The sequence below is a fragment of the Amphiura filiformis genome, chromosome 7 (genome assembly GCF_039555335.1).
Source record: "Amphiura filiformis chromosome 7, Afil_fr2py, whole genome shotgun sequence".
In the NCBI taxonomy this organism is placed as follows: domain Eukaryota; kingdom Metazoa; phylum Echinodermata; class Ophiuroidea; order Amphilepidida; family Amphiuridae; genus Amphiura; species Amphiura filiformis.
This window is the reverse complement of record NC_092634.1, coordinates 23,690,706-23,709,787: the sequence shown is the minus strand read 5'-3', so window position 1 is coordinate 23,709,787 and position 19,082 is coordinate 23,690,706. Positions and strand designations below refer to the sequence as shown.

The 19,082-nt window shown below is 36.8% G+C and overlaps 1 protein-coding gene across 2 annotated transcripts in view; it reads left to right on the top strand.

Annotated features, from left to right (window-relative positions):
* Positions 1 to 18,831, top strand: part of LOC140156915 (integrin-linked kinase-associated serine/threonine phosphatase 2C-like) — a 51,161-nt gene extending 32,330 nt beyond the window's left edge. For both annotated transcript variants that reach the window (XM_072179958.1, XM_072179957.1), the window contains exons 8-9: positions 15,056 to 15,257; positions 16,114 to 18,831. In XM_072179958.1, the coding sequence (XP_072036059.1) occupies positions 15,056 to 15,257; positions 16,114 to 16,269 (358 nt within the window). In that variant the 3' untranslated portion in view covers positions 16,270 to 18,831. The remainder of the gene's footprint in view (positions 1 to 15,055; positions 15,258 to 16,113) is intronic.
* Positions 18,832 to 19,082: the final 251 nt, after the last annotated feature.

Sequence of the window (19,082 nt, the reverse complement as noted above, 5' to 3'; positions counted from 1 at the left end):
AAGTATCTTAATCAACATCGGAAAGGTAAGATCGCACCGGTTATGAGTCTACCAAACATTTCTGTTTGGGACTATTACTAATCTTGAAAAATTAATCCAGGACGTGTGATAGTAAATGTGATATCAAAACCCAATGTTACCTACGAAAACCACTAGGATGCTTTCACTATCGCAATACTAATCAACCTAAAACAAATGGAATATTCCCATTAACGCTTTTTTTAGGTGTAATGTAGACCACAGGGTGTCAGGAAAATGCTAGCTCAACCAGAAAATATTTGTTTTTATTATTATAACGCGATCAATATGATCTTAGTCAATTTATGCTAGTTTATTTTTGAAAATGAAGTTTAGGTCAGTTTCTGTATTTTATTTATCAAATGAGTGTGAATCAATTCACACATTGTATAAGAACGAGTATGATATATGTTTTCAAGAATATTAGGAATTATACGCATACACCTAACGCTTTACACAATGAAAAGGTGAAGAAACCCGGGTATTCGTAGGTAACATGAGCTATTTAACAATATCTATATTGAGTTTAGAGGTTTAAATTTTGCTATTATGGTAATAAATTAATAAAATGGTAGTTTTTAGATCTCTTTCAGATGGTATGTCCAAATGAATAAATGCTATTACCTTAAATCAACATTTTTTTTGATGCTTAGCAAGATTTTGACCACTTCATTTTGATATACAAGTAGTTAATCAGCAATTTTACATAATAAATAATTGTTGAATGAATCCGTATATGGGTAATAATAGTGTCCTGGGGTACCGCTTAAAGTTTTTGACAATTAATTTCCATTGGTAGGGACACTTCATTACACATGTCATGTATTATGCTGTATTCGTAAGTAACATTTCAGTATTTGTAGGTAAGAATTAGACTTTTGTTGGATATCGCATCAAAACTTCATTTTATAAAGCACTTTGAATGTATTATTTTCTTTATGTGCGTTTATTGATACTTTAGACCCTATCATGTATTAATAATGTCGGTTCACAGCGGTTGAAAGATGATTGAAGTAAGAAACAAAGGCACTAAAGTGACTTTAATTTGCTTAATTGCACACAAATCGCTTAAAACCGTTATTGCAGACTTGTGAAGTCCATCTTGGAGTCAGTTACGCCTCTTGTGGCCTTTCGTTTGAGGGCAACTACAATTAGCTTTATACCAGGGTCCATCACTGTGTTGTCCAGATCATGAGACAATGAGAACTGTCGTTTTTTTCATGGTATTCGGAGGTAACCTTAGCGAAAACGTCAAAAGTTACCTTCGAATAAATCAATTTGGACACAAATTAATCAGAAACCTGAAGGTCGGTAAACATTTAAAGTGAAGCACACATGACAGCTGACAAATCCAAGTATTTATCCCTTCTAATCTTCTTTGAATCTGATTTTTCTTTCAAATGAGCAGACCGTCGTCTATTTCAGTACATATTTTTCAACAATTAAGCCGTATTCACTTTTGTATGGTGGGCATGTATGTGAATTCGCAACTTTCATTGACATATATTATTTGATAGCAAACATACAGGCCTTCGTTATGTACCAATATGGGCATTGGCATGAATGGCGGTGTTTCACAATACTGTCATGATGTCAAATTGTATTCGTAGGTAACATTCGTTACCGAAATTTACCCTCTGAATACTTGCTTTTATTGTTGACATCTCAGAAATATTTAAACGCAGGCTATTGAAACTTGGTAGAAATAAAGAGTGTATTACCCTGCACCTATTGCTTAACTATTGTTTACTATTCTCTCACTTTGTGGAAATGACACAGCTTTTAACATGTATTCGAGGTAATGCATATTTTTACCAAACCTACCTTTGTGCCATTTAGAATTTCTGGCAGCTATACACAATAATAAAGATGTCCGAATGCAATGCATTTCAGTATTAGACATATCAAAGCTTGTATCAATTGCGCATTTATTAGTGAATTCCATTTTTAAAGATATATCTAGTGCTATGAAAAATTGTATTAGTAGGTAATGTAAAAAAATACCACTCAAAAAATTATCACAAAAATTCATAATTATGTACAAATATGTGAAAAATTGAACAGGCAATCTTTGAATACACACCTTTCAGGAAATCAATTTAGATTCAATCCAATGACTTCTTTTCATAACTGACTTAGATGTTTTTAAAAATACTTTAAGAACTATTTTGAAAAAATGGGTAAAAATAGCATGTTTTGGGCTCTCTGTGTCTAAGTTTTTTCACAGAAGGGGTCTTGTTATATATGGCGCCGAGCGTATGATCAAGGCGAATAAACACAATACAAAAAACGAATGCCAATTGATTAATACTTTTAAGTTATGGCCCTGAACATGCCGTGTACACTTTTTCGTTGGATTCGACCATGTATGGGTCAGGTCTGTATATTCAGGTGAAATAGTTTTTAGGTGACGTTTGGGATTTGTGAGATACATTTATTTATCTTTTGCATTGTGTATTTAACTGGATTTTGCCTCAGCAAGTGCAATTCATTTCTTTGGATTTCTTTTAGAATACCCTACCACTGCAGGGGTAGAAATAAGGGACCATTTCCTGATAGCCATCCGGGCTATCTAGCCATTTTTTTCTGATAGCCCTGAAGGAAATTCAATAGCCCTGAAAAAAGACATTGTTTTCGCACAATTCAAACCAATCGTTTGTTCAAATATTCAGTTATTATTGAGTAACCCTTACCCCTCATAATCAGGGGTAGCACTAGGTTTTAAAACCAGGGGTTCTCAGAACCCCTGAACCCCCTGAAAGTGTTAAAAATATGTGCTCAAATCCTAAAATGAGGGGTTCTCTAATCTGTCAAGTATTGAATGTACCGTTTTAATTAATATATTAGTATTAGATTTTGTGATTTTGGTTACAATGATGTGTTACTGGTATCATGGTATAAATAGTTAAAGTCCGGCAAAAAATGTGATCTAGCTTTCCACGCCACGATTCTCGCCTGTAACCAACTATCTCGCTTTTTAAGAAAGTTCCCAAGCAGTTTACTTAATTATAAAAGTGTTGCTTTATGCCATAAAAGTTCGCCGAATTCCACAAAATGCAGTTCAACTTCGGCAAAGTGCAGAATTCAACACCATTGGCACCACATGGAACCCATGCTTTACTCAATAAAAAATGACAGTATGATAACTATAAAACATAATTCAAGGGCAACTTTGTCATATTTCACCGATGGCATATCTCTACGACCACCCACAAAGCATTTCTTTCCGATCCCTAGAATTAGAAATTACCAACTCATGTACGTGTCATCATTCAGTACTGCAATAACTTATCAGCAGTGGTTCTAGACAATATCGCAATCTGTGTAATTATGCCGGCGGTGTGTACTTTATTTCTATTTTCAAATTATGTTACAATGCTACGGTGACTTCACTTCAACATTTATGTTACATTGCATTTTATGTTACATAATTTCTGGACAGGCCGTAAATATTGTAGATCGAAGCATGAAAACCCCTGTGGAACTTACACACGACAGCGAGTGTCAATAGCCCGACGGGCTACATGGAGATAAAACCCAATAGCCCGACAGAAAACCTAATAGCCATGGCTATCGGGCTATCGCTTATTTCGACCCCTGCACTGTAGATTTTCAATGGGGTCTTTTATGAACGACCCATACACATACACTGTGAATGTAAAAAATGGTAGGGTATTCTAAAAGATAGCCATTTCTTTTAGTAATTTGGTTGTGACTTTGTGTAAATTTTGTAGGTTTTTTTCATTATGTTTTTTATTGTAATTTGAAAGGGCATTTCATGATCCACAGCATCACCCCCTACTTTTCTTAAAAAAATGAGAATTTTATACCACTGGAAACCTCTGGCTACATAATGTTTATGTACAAAAAAGTTTTTGCAGATTAATACGTTTAGCAAAAAATATGTGAAATTTGAATTACCAGAACGAAATCACAACGCATTGTCTATGGAGCAGTAAATACACATAATCATGCATAACTCGCATATACACAAAATCTGAATCAACTGAAATTTTGGGAAAAAGCTTTTTTCATACATATCAACTGAAAAATATCATAAATAGAGGATGCTAGGATCATGAAATACTCCTTTAATGTAAATGTTATATTTTATAGAATTTGGCCTATGGGCCATGAATTGAAATAAATAAAATTTGAATCTGATCTGAATCTGAAATTATCACAGTAACACAGGGCCAAAACAAATGCCTATAGGGAATTTTACAAATATTTTTACGAATACCACACTGGTTGTTAGTTATTTATAGTCAGATTTAAATGCTCTGTATACATCCTCACAGTAAAAGAGATCTTATTTATATTTTTTTACTCAAAAGTACAATGTACAGTGTACATTAAGGTGATTCTGAGAAAAACTAAGTTTCGAGTTTTTAATGGGCCAGCTTATCATTTGATCCATTTTAGTGCAAAATACCACGTTCAAAATGTTATCACTTTTGAATATAAAGTTCAGAAGTTTCAAGTCGGGTAGCACTCTCTAAACTTGATTCAAAAGTGATACAATTTGCATGGGGTAATTTGTTCACTAAAATAAACAAAATGATAAGAGGATGGATGGTCATGCTTAAAAATCAAAAAATTAATTTTTGTTAGAATCAGTCCTAATGTACATATGTGACATGCTACAACAAACTGAGTGCAAAGTCGCAAGTTGGTAGTTTCGAAACGCCTTGGATATTGCTTTGGAGTTATTTGTTTCACACGCACCTGTTCAAGTTAGAAGTATGTCTGTATGTCTTTTGTTAATGTGGGAACAATGGGCCATTCACAAAGGATAGATTACTGGCTTTTATAGGCAAACAAAGAACATCCAACTCACTCAACCCAAATGTCTCGCAAAGAATATTAACTCAGTCAGCCAGGATGCCTCAAAACTACCAACTTGCGATTTCATACTCATTTCATTGTAGCCGGTCCCATAGCTTCACATATACCAAAAAACCTTCAGTTTCATAAAAAAGGTTCACATATCTATCAAAATCATTTTTTACAGAATATACATCTACATTGATAAATAATAGAACTAATAATGTCAATAATAATGATAGAACTCTTAATAATATGTGACACAATCTGGTCCATGGGGGAAAATTTCAAATTGAGATAAAGGCAGAAATATGGAGTTAAAAACCCAATCAAATACATAAGAAAATACACATCACAAAACTTCTGAACTTTAGAACCAAGTATGCTACACCTTTGGTGATTTCAGTATACTTAGCTTAATGTTTGTATAAGGTAATAGTTATAGCAACTCAATTTTCAAAAATGCCTCCTGTGGCCCCCATGGAACAGATTGTGTCACATATAGTAAATGACATCAGTTTTTACAGTAAAATATACATGATGATAGATGTACAGGAGTGGGGGACAGGGGTAGCATTAAGGCCCGAAAGTCGGGGGTTGTTTTTCCATGTTTTTCACTCCCGAGCTTGCAGAAAATCCAAATACATGGGGTGAAAATTAAATCTCGGGGTGAAAAATATTTTGCAGTGTAGTCAGGGGTAGGAGTAAGGTCCAAAAGTAGAGGGTCAGAGTTCACCCCCGAGCTTGCACATTCCCAATATATGGAGGGTGAAAAATTACTATTTTTTAAATTTAGGGGGTCATTCACCCCCGATCGGGGGTTAACGCTACCCCTGGTGGGGGAGAGATAGAAGTAGAGGTCATATAAACTCAGAGGAGCTTTCATCAAGAAACACTTAACCCATAATCTATGATTTCCATCAAAAAGTTATTTTTGTTATTCTTTACCAAAAATGGTAAAATAATGATAAAATGAAAGAAACCCCGCCACTGGCTCTCTTGGCTGTTTAACATGAAGCTCTATGGTTGATTTAAAGGAAGTGTCCGGTAATCACAACATTATGCCTTAGGCCTATATGTTAGAAAAATAATTATCAAGGACCAATCATGAAATTGTCTGGTGCATTGACGTCATGGTTATTTGTGCTCACTGCACCAGACAATTTCGGCGCCCGGGAATTTTGAATGTCGATTGTTGAGACACAGCCGTTTTTATTCGTTTTTATGGTCGATATGAGTTTGTTTAAAATAAAACCATGTGATTCGTGCTTGATAATTATTTTCCTAACATATAAGGCATAATGTTGTGATTGCCAGAGACTTCCTTTAATGTTGTAATTACATCACAAAATATATTTCCCAGTGCAATATGTACATTTTCACATGAAAATAAACAATTTTGGCTTAAAAATGGACAAATTTTAACCCGCCTTACCAGGAATTGAACCCGGGACCTTTAGCACCCCAGCAAGAATCATACCACTACAGTATCCGTATTCAACTGAATTCATTTAGGAAATTAAACAGGTGCGTATCCAGGGGTGAAAGCGAAGGGTGCGCCCGGGTAAAAAAGGAGAGGAGAGAAAGGGAAGGGGAAGAGAGAAGGAGAAAGAGAGGGGAGAGAAAGAGAGAAGGGGTGCAAACTTCGTGAGTACTCGAGTATATGCTACATAGACTATGGTTATTTTTCAGCATAAAATAGTAGGCTACTGCATGTGATTTTAGATTTTATAGAAGATTGTATCAAACACTAGGGCCGACTAGGCCTATTATTATACGTATGGGGGGGGGCAAAAAAGGAGAGGAGAGGCTAGGAGAGAAGGGAAAGAAATGAGAAAGAGAAGAGGTAAAAAGAGAAAAGGTTAAATTGCACGCGTGAGTAGGCCCATGCCTAAAAAAGCACAGTCAGGTCGATCGGAAGTATAATAGGCCTATAGGCCTGTAATTATTTAGGCATTGCTTGAAGGCGAGTCCTCGGCCCAAAAGCATGTGAAAATTAGTATTACGGACCCACCGATATGCATTTTCAGTATAATTAAGATGGACTCACTGATGCTCAACATCAACATGATCTATCCATGCATGCTTTAGTAATTGCGAGTCTCGCGTCTTATAGTCCTATTAGTATCAGTGGACCAGCGTAACATTTATTTTTTTTCTACATTTAAAATTTTGCAAATTGAGTTTGGGCCCTTTTTTTATTGTTGAAAGCAATAATAGTGTAAAAATGATGCACCAAAATGACTTCAATTCGACCTTCATTTTGCAAAATTTCCCAACTTCTGAGGAGTGAACACCCCTTAAACACCCCCCTGCGTATGGATAAACAACTCAATGGCCGTTTTCGCTACTGTATTAGACTCTTGTATGTTTTAGGCAATAACTTAATAATTAGGCCTACAGTAATAGTAAATAATGTAACTTTTTCTAACTAAAACTGTACACAATAATGTCAAAATCGCCCACTAAATGGCTTTAATTGGGCCTTCATTTTGCAAAATTTCGGGCAAAATTTAAAACAATAATTTATACAATAACAGTGAAAACTTGACCATGAATTGGGCCCTCATTTCACAAATTTTCGACTTTTTCAAACTAAAATTTTCCATAACAATAGTGCCAAAATGGTCCACCAAATGGCTTCATTAGCTCTTCATTTTGTAAAAGTTTCTCACTTCTGAGGGGGCCACATCTCCCCTCAGACACCCCCTGCGTCGCGGACATACTGTATTTAACTGGGATCTTCTTTGCGCCCCCGGTCTACGAATTCCTGGATACGCGCCTGTTAAAAGTCTATATCATAACATATTGTAGCCACATGGGAAAAAGATCCAATCACTGAAAGTTTTAGAAACACTCACCTTCTAAGTGTGGAAGTAAAATACATTTCGATTGGAGGTAAATATCCATATATATTGGTATTCAGGGTTATAGCTAGCCCAAGTTGAGTGCCGGCTAATTTTACTATCCAATTAGAGGGCTGGCTCGGGGCTCAATCTTTTTTGCGAACACAAGGGATCTGGGAATAGGCTAGGGGGTATACCCCCCAAATTTTTTTTGGTTTTTTACTCTTTTTATGTTAAATAAAACATTTGTGGGGAAAAAATAAAAAAATAAATTTTTTTAGTGCCGGTCGGGTGCCGGTCCGTACTGCCGGTTACCCCCGACTGGCACCGACCAGCGTGGCTATAGCCCTGTTGGTATTGCAGCCAATTATTCTTGATTGTTCTTTATAACGCTGACAATGTAGACTCTAACACATATCAAATAAATTTTGATTTTTGAGAGATATAATTCAAAGTTAATGATATAATTCAAACAAGTAATAAAATTAACATTTCATTGAATCTGCAAAGCATACTCTAAACTTCACAATTAAAGTTCAATATAAAGTTCAGATAAAGAAGGCTCTAATCATTTCCTAGGACCATGTAGTTATTCTTCATTTCTGATAAAGTCTCTCTGAAGTCTCATGTTCGCTGGGCTCTAATATCCCTCACTGGATGTTTTTATCAAAATTTATTTTTACAATGATGCTGACCAAATGTCATAAGTTCCTGTCCAGTGGGGCTATGCAGGCTGCAGCTGGAGCAATCCGCTTATATTGACATTCAAAATGACTATGTAAAGAGCACATCCCATTGGTCTATTCCAGTTGAAATCCATACACCTCCAATGGAAGACGTGATCGTAATCTTCCACACAGGGAGTGTGAATTCCAAATGGGGTTACCTGAATGGGCGACTCCATTTGAACTCTACACGATACACCCCCTTGTGTAGGAGATTAAGGTCATGTTTTTCACAGTCAGGGAGTGTATGGATTTCAATTGGAATAACCCATTCATTTTATATGTTAATCTGACAGGCAACATGTACAGTTGTTGTAAATTCAGAATTTGACAATTTTACCCAAACCCAAGATCACCTGAAATGTGAAATATTTTTCAGTTTCCTAGAATACTTATAATTAAAGGAGTATTTCGTGATCCTAGCATCCTCTATTTATGTCATTTTTCATTAGATATCCACGAAAAAACCTATTCCCAAAATTTCAGTTGATTCCGATTTTGCGTTCATGAGGTATGCATGATTATGTGTATTACACTGCTCTATAGACAATGCGTTGTAATTTCGTTCTGGTACACCAGAACGAAATTCAAATTTCACGATATCTTTGCTAAACGAATTAATCTGCAAGAAATATTTTATACATAAACATTATGTAGCCAGAGGTTTCCAGTGATATAAAAATCTCAACTTTTTTTTGAGAAAAGTGGGGGGATGAGGCTGTGGATCACGATATGCCCTTTTAAGCGAAGTCTAATATAATTCACATTTCATCTGTTATTTTCCAGAAAATATTGTACAGTTGAGCAAAGTCTTTAGTTCCTCCATGAGAGTAGGTATTTTAGGATTGGTGATGGTTGTGGGATATCAGCATATGAACGCCTCATCATATGTCCCAGTACAACTTTGAAATCTGGATGTTTCATGGCATATATTATGAAATTAATGGCACTGTTAGCAAATGGGCCAAGCTTGGAATAAAATACGATATGTTCGGTATTGGTATAGTTCTTAAATAACAATACCGTGAAAAATGGAACAAAGCAGGCGAAAAATCCAATGACTACAATGAAGAGGTTTTTGGTGATTGCGATCTCTTGTTTGGATATTTGTTTCCGTCTGCGATTTGCTGTGGCGATGTTGGGATCATAACCCTCTTCATGATCATGGCCCTCTTCAGGATCATTGCCCTCTTCAATATTGTGGCCCTCTTCAGGATCATGGCCCTCTTCAATATTGTGGCCCTCTTCAGGATCATGGCCCCCTTCGGCGATTGCAAGTTCTGGTGTGGACTTGTTTTGCATGCCATGACTCTGTGAATTATCAGTCATACAGGTGGGAGAAATCTGTGTCAAATGTTGCTTCTGTTCCCGAAAGTGTTTCTTGATGTACAGGTAGATCCATGTATAACTTCCAACTATTGCTAGTAATGGGAAAAGTAGTTCTATGTTTACAAGAAGGTCGAACTCATTTGTTGCATTAAAGACAGCGCATATTAACTGAAGTTTGTTATACCCATAAATAACATCTCCAGTTGCAAGAGGGATTAGAAGAGTAGCTGCCGGGATGACCCATGGTATCGCCACAAGAATAACAAGCTTCCAGGATGTAAAGATCTTCTTGTACCACAACGGTTTTATGATGTAGATGAGTCGGTTTATACCAATGGCACCTAGATTCCACATGCTGGTTCCTAGGCAGGCACATATCATAAAACCTGTAAACTGACATATCCAGTAGGCACCTGGTATTGGCCATTCATTGTTGCCAAGACTACCAACAGCATACCAGATAAGCACAAAGGATGTCAACAGATCAGCTATGCTCGAACTTGTCACAAATGCGTTAGTTGAAGTCTGGAGTTTCTTCGAGAAAGCCACTGCAGCAATTATCATGGTGTTCCCGATAAGTCCAGTGATACTTATCAATCCAAGAATCACTGCAACAAGAATTTGTTCCCAGTATGAGACATCTAAGATGTAACCTGGCAACAGTGAGCCAGTTTCATTGGTAGCAGTGTTGTTCACATTCATACTGTTGCTGTAGCTAGTATTTTTTCCTAATCCACAGTGCAATAATGTGTTACTTCAATCAATTTTATTTTGCCGTTTTTGAGAGGCTGCTTTCATGACTAAAGGTGATGATAGCTAAGCAGAATTTATTTGTCGTCTGCAAGCTCCAGTTCTCCGTGATGAAATGGATTGAAATAATATTGCTCAAACAAACACATTCTAAGAATAGGAAAATGACAGAAATGAAAGTAGAAATGATATTCACCTGTGAAAAACAAGGTGTTGCCACCACTTCCTCCCTATGTAATTTCACACTATTTTGTTTCCTATTATCGAAACAAAGAAAAAAGAAAAACATACAATATTAATTATTATAAGGATAATGATCAGCTTCACAAGAGGCTTCCTAGAGTTTTACAGAGTTGTCAGCCTGAACAAACACAAAACTCAATCCCAGTGCATTTGTGAAAAATAATCTTCTTCTTCCTTGTAAGTGCCTCCCTCATATGTATGAGTATTATCGCACTGCGTACAGACAAGCTGCACTTATTTTTTACTCTGGAACCTAGAGTAAATGAGTGTATTTTTGAAGTACAGTCAACAGTACCGGAATGATCCCCTGCTCTTTTCGAATAGCCTGTGACGTTCTTTAACGTGCCACTACATTAATGTGAGAAAATATGCATGTACACGGGACCGACAGCTTAAAGTGCCCTCCGGAGCACTAAGCAAGTAGAGTGAAGTGCCTTGCTCAAGGACACAAAGAGCCAGCCGAGCTCAGGCGGACCTGGGATCCGAACCCTTGACCCCCGGATTCACAGTCCAACGCCTTAACCGCTAGGCCACGCTCCCCTTCTTTTCCGCACTGCCATAAAACGTTAACGCTTGTAAAATGCATTGGTATTTACAACCAATCGGATCCAATGGGTGTAGCATAGACAAGTGTCAATCACACATGAAGCATCATGACATGGAAGTTTTGGAATTGTTAGTTTAAAAATAGCCCCACTATAGGGATAATTGAATCAAGCATTTCTACTACCCCTCCAGCATGTGCAAGCATGTGGGATTGGGTTCAGTATTGATCTGAATCGGCATCTGATCAGCCCAATGTGTTCACCACATGATAAAAGATGCAACACTAACTAAGATTTCTGAATTCAAATGTCATAATTCAAGACCAATTTTTGACCACTATCTTAAAGTCGCCATTCTAGTTTTCTGACTTAATTGTTGGTATGACCCAAACCTAATAGTTACAGTTTCTTTATCAAAAGGCCTTCCCAGGAAGTTCTTTGCAGTATCACTTAATACTGAACCCAAAATTATACAATAATGACGACAATATCCAAAAGTTCCCAAATTTCTTGTGCTATATGTATGGGCTTTTGTTTCAGTGATCTCAGAGTGTTTTAGATAAGGGTCAGGGGTTATAGACTTATGTGAAAAGAGCGTATGTATCAAACATTATTTGAAAAATAATGTTGACAAACTATTAGTAAAATTGAATAATTTGGCCCTAAAATGCCTGGAAGTGACTTAAATGGACCTCATATTAACACAATATAAAACTGCAGCAGCCTACAGAATTTGTCTTTTGTTATTTCTGGCCCACCAAGTTAAAAAGTGAATTGCCCACGCCTGCTATATAGACAGATTCACCAGCACAGGGGAAGTTGTTGTTTGTTTTATAACACTCAGATTCCCACAATTTAACCAATGTTTCCTTAACATGGAAAATTATGACTGAAACCAGAATATATTCTTTCCAAAAGTATAGTTCCTCGTTAAGTTTGTGAACTGTTAGATATTCTGTTTGTTTTTGCAAGTTCTTTATCAGATCAGGTTAATCATTAAATGAAATCGAATCCAACCAGTTATAGCATGTTTCCTCTTCCAATGGAAAAATGAAAGTGAATCACTTTTTTTCTGAATTTGCATTCTCACTCAGCAACCTGATCATTTGATTGTGTCACTTGAATGGTAGAGACTGTGTAATTACTTCTTTTTATGTATATATGTATATGTAGGGGTGCGTATGTAATTACCTGCAAACGTGGACCTACATTAGAATACACACATCACCACCGTGGACACACCTGCAACCGTGGACGTCCACTGTTGCTGGCTATAACCAGGACAATGCAAATAACATAAAAATGCATTTAAAAGTGGTCCATGTTTTAGGGTTCAGGATGGGTCACGGTTGGATAGGAAGTTGTTGGGGGTGTGTCGGTCATGGTTGGATAGGAAATTGTCGGGGTGTGTGGGGTAGGTCCATAGACTACTCCGTAGTCCACTTGCCCATTGTGTATACTCTGGATATTGTATTTAAGCTTAAAACTCTGATTTAATTAATGTGTGCACAAGTGATAGATTTTCACAACTGATCTTTTCAGTTACCGTACCCCTCTGTTAGTTAGCTTCCCAATTGGACTACTGACTTTGACTTGCGGTTAACATTTTTAACACGGGACTCTATGGAGAATTAGGCCAATTTCTGGCCTAACTAAAATTGGCCATGATGTAATGCATCTTTAATTGGATCTGGCTTGTGATTGGGCGCCCAGATCTCGTTATGGTTTAAATCCTCCGGGCACCTGCCATTACCATTCATAACTACATGGTACACAACTCTGCGGCCTTTGTGTTGGCGGGAACATTGAACTCTCAGTAAGTACATGAGCGCGTCTTGTATTTGCTTGCGGTTAAATTGGATTGATAAACAAGTATGATTGACAGTGCATGTGTTAGGGACTTTGCCTGTTCAAAGTCGTAGATTCTAAAATCAGAATTGTTCAGTATTGAAGTGCCAATATAATTATGACATGATATGTTGCATTCAATAATATAAGCCTCACGTATACACTTTACTTTTTTACTGTCACTAATATAATTATATAAACTTTTTTCTTCACAATTTTATACTAGTATTTTGATGTAATAAATATCAGTATAATTTCGAGTTTTCATGCTTTCATCATGATAAATAACATGCTTTTATTTATCAAAAATCGACTATGGCATAGTCTAGGTAGGTCCACAGTGTCGATTGAAACCGGGTGTGTGAGTCCTTGGTTAGATAGGATTAATTCATATACAGATAGAGGTCCTTGTTTACAGGGCACAGTGTCGACACCCTATATTATAAATATAAATATAAACTTAATACTCCGTTGGTGGGCGACGGGCGAGTGGTATTGCACCGAACGAAAGAAAAGGAGTTCTATCTGATTGGCTAGCAATCGATCGCTGGATCGCTCAGTGGTGAACTACAAACTCAAAATGGAGCGATGTATTCAATTCGATTGAAATCGATATTCTATTATTGACGCAGATAAAGAAAGTGCCATAGTGTGTATTGTATGACTTGTGATTTAATTTTCTAATACAGGTGTTCCTTTATAGAATTGGAATTCTCAAACAGTTGAATATATCACAATTTTTATTTTGAAGATCAAAATCGTTACATATAAAATGCAATAAAATATATCCACAGCAAAATACCGGTCCCCGCTAATTAGTGTATTTAATTCCCAGTTAGTGTATTAAAAATAAAACCTGGGATTTAGCTGACAACAAATCAAATTTTCTTGTAATAGAAATATCATGCGCAAATCGTAAAAACCGTGGCAGGCTCTGTGGAATCTCATATCGTGTGTAAAATGGTATGCTTAGCCCGATTCGCTCGGCCTATCTCGAACAAAATCGCCATGCGTAGCTGTTGAAAAACAAGAGGATTCATTGTACTACATGTATCACGGCAATTTTTGACACAAAGATATAGGGATGATGACGCTGTGCAGGGGTGCATGTGTGATTACCAGCAAACGAGGACACACACACATGCACTTCACATTCAAACCGTGGACCACTCTGCAATGAGGGACCGTCCTCGGTTTCTGAAGGTCTGCAAATGACCGCAATTGCATGTCTAATGTATTTGCGAAATACGTCCCCTATCGTACGTGAGATATAACGTTTGCAGTTGCTAGGTGAAATTCCATGCACACAAAAATACACAAACAAAATGCTGGAGAACATCCTCGTAATGTCGATTGAGTATGGATTCAGACAACCACCTTTGCATAGTCCTAAACGGCATCCATGTTTGGAGGCAATTACATGTGGGGTGTGTAGGGTGTGTGTGGTTGTCCAGTGTGTGTATGGCTGTCCAGTTTGTCTCTAGTGCTCTGTGTTCCATGATTTAAAGAAAAAGTATCCACTATTCTTAGAAGGACCACAGTCTGATGAATTTACTTTAGTCATTGATATCAGATCCTGTTTTTGGGATAACTTTTCCATTCACTTCTGTGTTTAAAATCATAATGGAATGAAAATAGTCCACTTGTGGAGCTAGCAACCAGAGTGAGTATGGTCGCTAAAAATATCAGATGTGGAAAATCTATCAATTGTGCACAAATTAATACAAATCTGTGTTTATATATAAATTCAATAGCTAGGCAGTGGACTACGGATTACCTGAAACATTGCATATTGCAAAAGGGGCATATTTAGATGCAAAAATCATTTGCCAAACCATATCATTTAACATCTGCTTTCTATTCTGCTGTGATTTTTCATATGTGATGGAATGTGCTAACTACTTCATCCTTTTTCTTTCTTCAGGGATGGCAGAATAATGGGCATCCTAGAAGTCTCACGGTCTATAGGAGATGGTCGATTCAAACATTGTGGAGTATCATGTATACCAGATGTTAAGAAATGCCAACTAACACCTAAAGATAAATACATCTTGTTGTCTTGTGATGGACTCTGGAAAGGTTTCACATCAGAAACGGCCATGGAATTTATCAATCAAATTCTAGAGGTGAGTAGTAGTATGAAAGTCAAGCTACCGTAAAGATTCGCCTAATGGCGCACTTGGACTTTTTTTTTTCCTTTGCCTTGGGGTAATTTCATGTGCAAATAGAGAGCTCCCTTCTCTGAAATTCCAGGAAGAATCAAGGTTCTGTGCCCTTATTTGCTTGTGGGAATTTTACGGGAGGACTTTTTTAGGTTGTGCCTAAAATTCCACTTATCGGAGCTCATAGCGCCATTAGGCGAATCTTTATGGTATTATATAGTCCGATGTCTTCAGTGGCAGAGCCAAGGGGGGAAATACCCCATTAGAACTCTTTCCAGTTCCCCCTCCCAGTAAACACAAAATTACAAAATTTCCACTTCTTGTGGCAATTTTCGATGATTCCCCAAAAAATTTCACTTTGCCCTCCCCCATGCCCCCCCTGAAAAAGATTCCTGGCACCGCCACTGGATGTCCTTGACAATTCAAACTGCTAGTGTAACCTGATGACACCTGACAACTGACTGAATGGGCTCTTCTATTTAAAAACCACATCCCCTTGAGGAAGAGATTGGAATTCATTTAATTCCAACCAAATTCGCACAGTTTTTGCCATTCCAGATCTAACAGTTTTACTCCAAAAATAGTTGAAAAAGTGTGGACTTGTAGATTTTGAAACTTTTTTGTCTCAAATAGGGGCCAAATTATGTAAAATCCAACTTGACTTCATCACATCCACTTTGACTTTATCCAAACATTTTCGGATTTGAATATTTTAACCACAAAAACGCTCAAATTGTTTATTTAGCCATTTGATAGTGATGATGTGTTCGAGCTAATCATGAGTAATGAATAAAGTAAATTTACATTTGTATCATTGCAGAAAGAAGAAGCTACCTCCCCTCCTAACTCTCCTACCTGGAAAACTGACACCGATGTGCGGTATGAAACGGCTTGTAATAAGGTTGCGTGGGAGGCTATTAAAAGAGGAAGTTCAGACAATGTTACTGTACTATTAGTAAGAATAGATCAAAGGTAGAAATAGGCACAGTCTTTGTATCTTTTGTATTGATATATTGTATACCATATTCAACCTAATTAGTGCCCCTCCCTGCATAACCCAAAGATGTAAGTTTTGAAGATTAATCTGGTTTGTCCAAATTTCTGCACATTTGTATATTTTCATTTTATTTTTCAGCCTGTAAGGGGCTTTTTAGCCCAGATGTGCTTTTCCCTAATATTTTCCAAATTTTCATTTTTTGCTGAACCATGAAATGGTCTCAGCCTATAGTAGTCGATGTTACTTCCTTCCTTCCTTACTTCCTTACTCAGCAACCTTTTGGTCTGAAATGGACATATCTCTAAATGCCACAAAGGTATGACCCCATGAGTGGTGTCATATGAAAGAGGAAAACATAAAGAATATAATAAAAATATTTCCAAACGTCAGAGGTCATCCAGGGGTCACAGGGGTCAAAAAAGGTCATTTTACCCGAAAATGCTCCGATTGAGCTTAAATTTAAATACAATGATCCTTATGATATTCTAAACATTTAAAAAATATTTTAAAATTCATTTAAGGTCATTAAGGGGTCATATAAAGGGGTCAAAGGTCAAATTTTTCAAAATGCTCCAATTGAGCTGAAATTTATATGCAATGATCCTTATGACATTCTAAACATTTTAAACACATTTTAAGATTCATTTAAGGTCATTAAGGGGTCAAAGGTCAAGTTTTCCAAAATGCTCCAATTGAGCTGAAATTTAAATGCAGTGATCCTTATCACATTCTAAACATGTTGAAAATTCATTTAAGGTCATTAAGGGGGTCATACAGCGGTCAAAATTCAAGTTTTCAAAATGCCAGCTTTCCACGATCAAGGTATATCAAAACGGCAATTAATGAAACAGTCTTATTAAAATTAATACAATCCAGCACAGTATTGCTGCTTGAACAGATTGTCACAGTCATCTGCCTAACTTACCTCGTGCCCTTGCAAAGGGCACAGTTGCTCTAGTTTATTTTATATTCTTTACTTTTCCTCTTTCATTAAACACCACTCGGCCGGTCATACCTTCGTAGCATTTCGAGATTATGTCCATTACAGACTCCGGGTGACAGTGGTATAGGTCTACCACAATATACTGCCTTAGCCACATGGTTCAGCTATGGTGCGGTTATCGCTCTAGTTTTTCTACAGCCCTATTTGCATCTTTGATAAACACCCCAGTGAAATTTTTGAAGTGACAATGTCTAAGCAGGCCCTTTTCAATGCACAACTAAATTCTGTCAAATACCTAAAACTCCCCATCTTAACATTCCGACTTAGGATTATGACAATTATATTGTGCAAATTCACATGTTTGACTTTCATTCCATAATTTTAAAGCACCCCACCACAAAAGTGACTGGCTTAAACACCCAGGGTGCTAATTAGGTTGAATAAGGTTCTTGTAATATAAGAAACTATTTTTAGTACTTTGTGATGTCTAATTTTGATTTGATTTAGATTTTAGCAGATTTTTTGCTTTTGTTTGTTTTAAAATGTGAAGAAATTCAATGAGCATCATGGTCAGTGGCCAGAAATATATACCGTATTCATTTCATTAACCGCCCAGGGTGCTTAACAAAGTCATTTTGGGTGGGCACTTATTTTTTATATTGTTTACATAATTACATATGTAAAAAAATGGCCCAGAATGGGGACTTTGTGTGTTGATGGCTCTGTGTTTGATACACGAGTAGTTGCATGCATGGATCCTGCACAAATGATAGAGGATCATGTGTAGTAAAGTCGCTGGATGGGCGTCTTTATAGGGGTATGGGCGGTTAATGGAACGAATACGGTATATGACCTTAATCTCCCACACAGACTATTATAGTCTGTGTGGGAGATTAAGATGTGTCTTCTGTATCATCTTTTTAGAATACTGAAATAATAACATCAATAATATAATTCAAATATGATATCTATCATTCCTAAACAGGTCTGGTGACAGGTTAAGTTGGTTAATTTTTCACCTGGCTGGGGTATTCAGTCCATGTACAAGGCAAATGTTTCAGTACTCAATAAATGAATTTAATAAAGCAATGAAATAATGATAAATTATGATTATTATAAACTGGAAATACTCAAGTATAATTATAATTCAATTTATTCAGAATCTAATGGTATGATATTTTCTTTATGAATGACACACAAACATGGCGACATCTGGTAAGCTCATTGACTGAAGATACTGTTAACATGCAGGTGTAGACAGTGGCGTAGCCAGGATTTTGGAACTGGGGGGTGGGGGCACAACTTGTAAATATACCGACGAAATATTTTTTGCCGACGGAAGTTGTGATTTGTTGACCCAAAATTGTTGTGCATGGTTTGAAGAAGTGAAGAGCAAAAAAAAAATGGATAATAAGCAAGTACCAACATAAAAACACAACATTGTTATGTATAATTCAATTTAATTCACAATTTTTCATCATTTTTTACAATTCTCCTTTTTTTCTGTCACCCTGGGTAAAAAATAGTCTATTGTTAACCCCAATTTTTTTTAACCAACGCCATACATCTACCGACGGCCTTACATGAACCAACGGCCATGATGAAGCGGTGGGGGGGGACCAGCCCCTGCCCCACCCACTGGCTACTTATCCGGACAATGCTTGGTCCCATCATGGCCGGATAAAATAGGTTGGATTGTATAATAATTTTCAGATAATGTAAAGATAGAAAACACAATATGAAAAATTATGACCACCCGGCAACAGTTAAGGATACGATACATGATTTACCGACAAGTGACTCATTTCGGAATGCGATCATGAATTTTGAAGAAAAAACCACTTGGCCG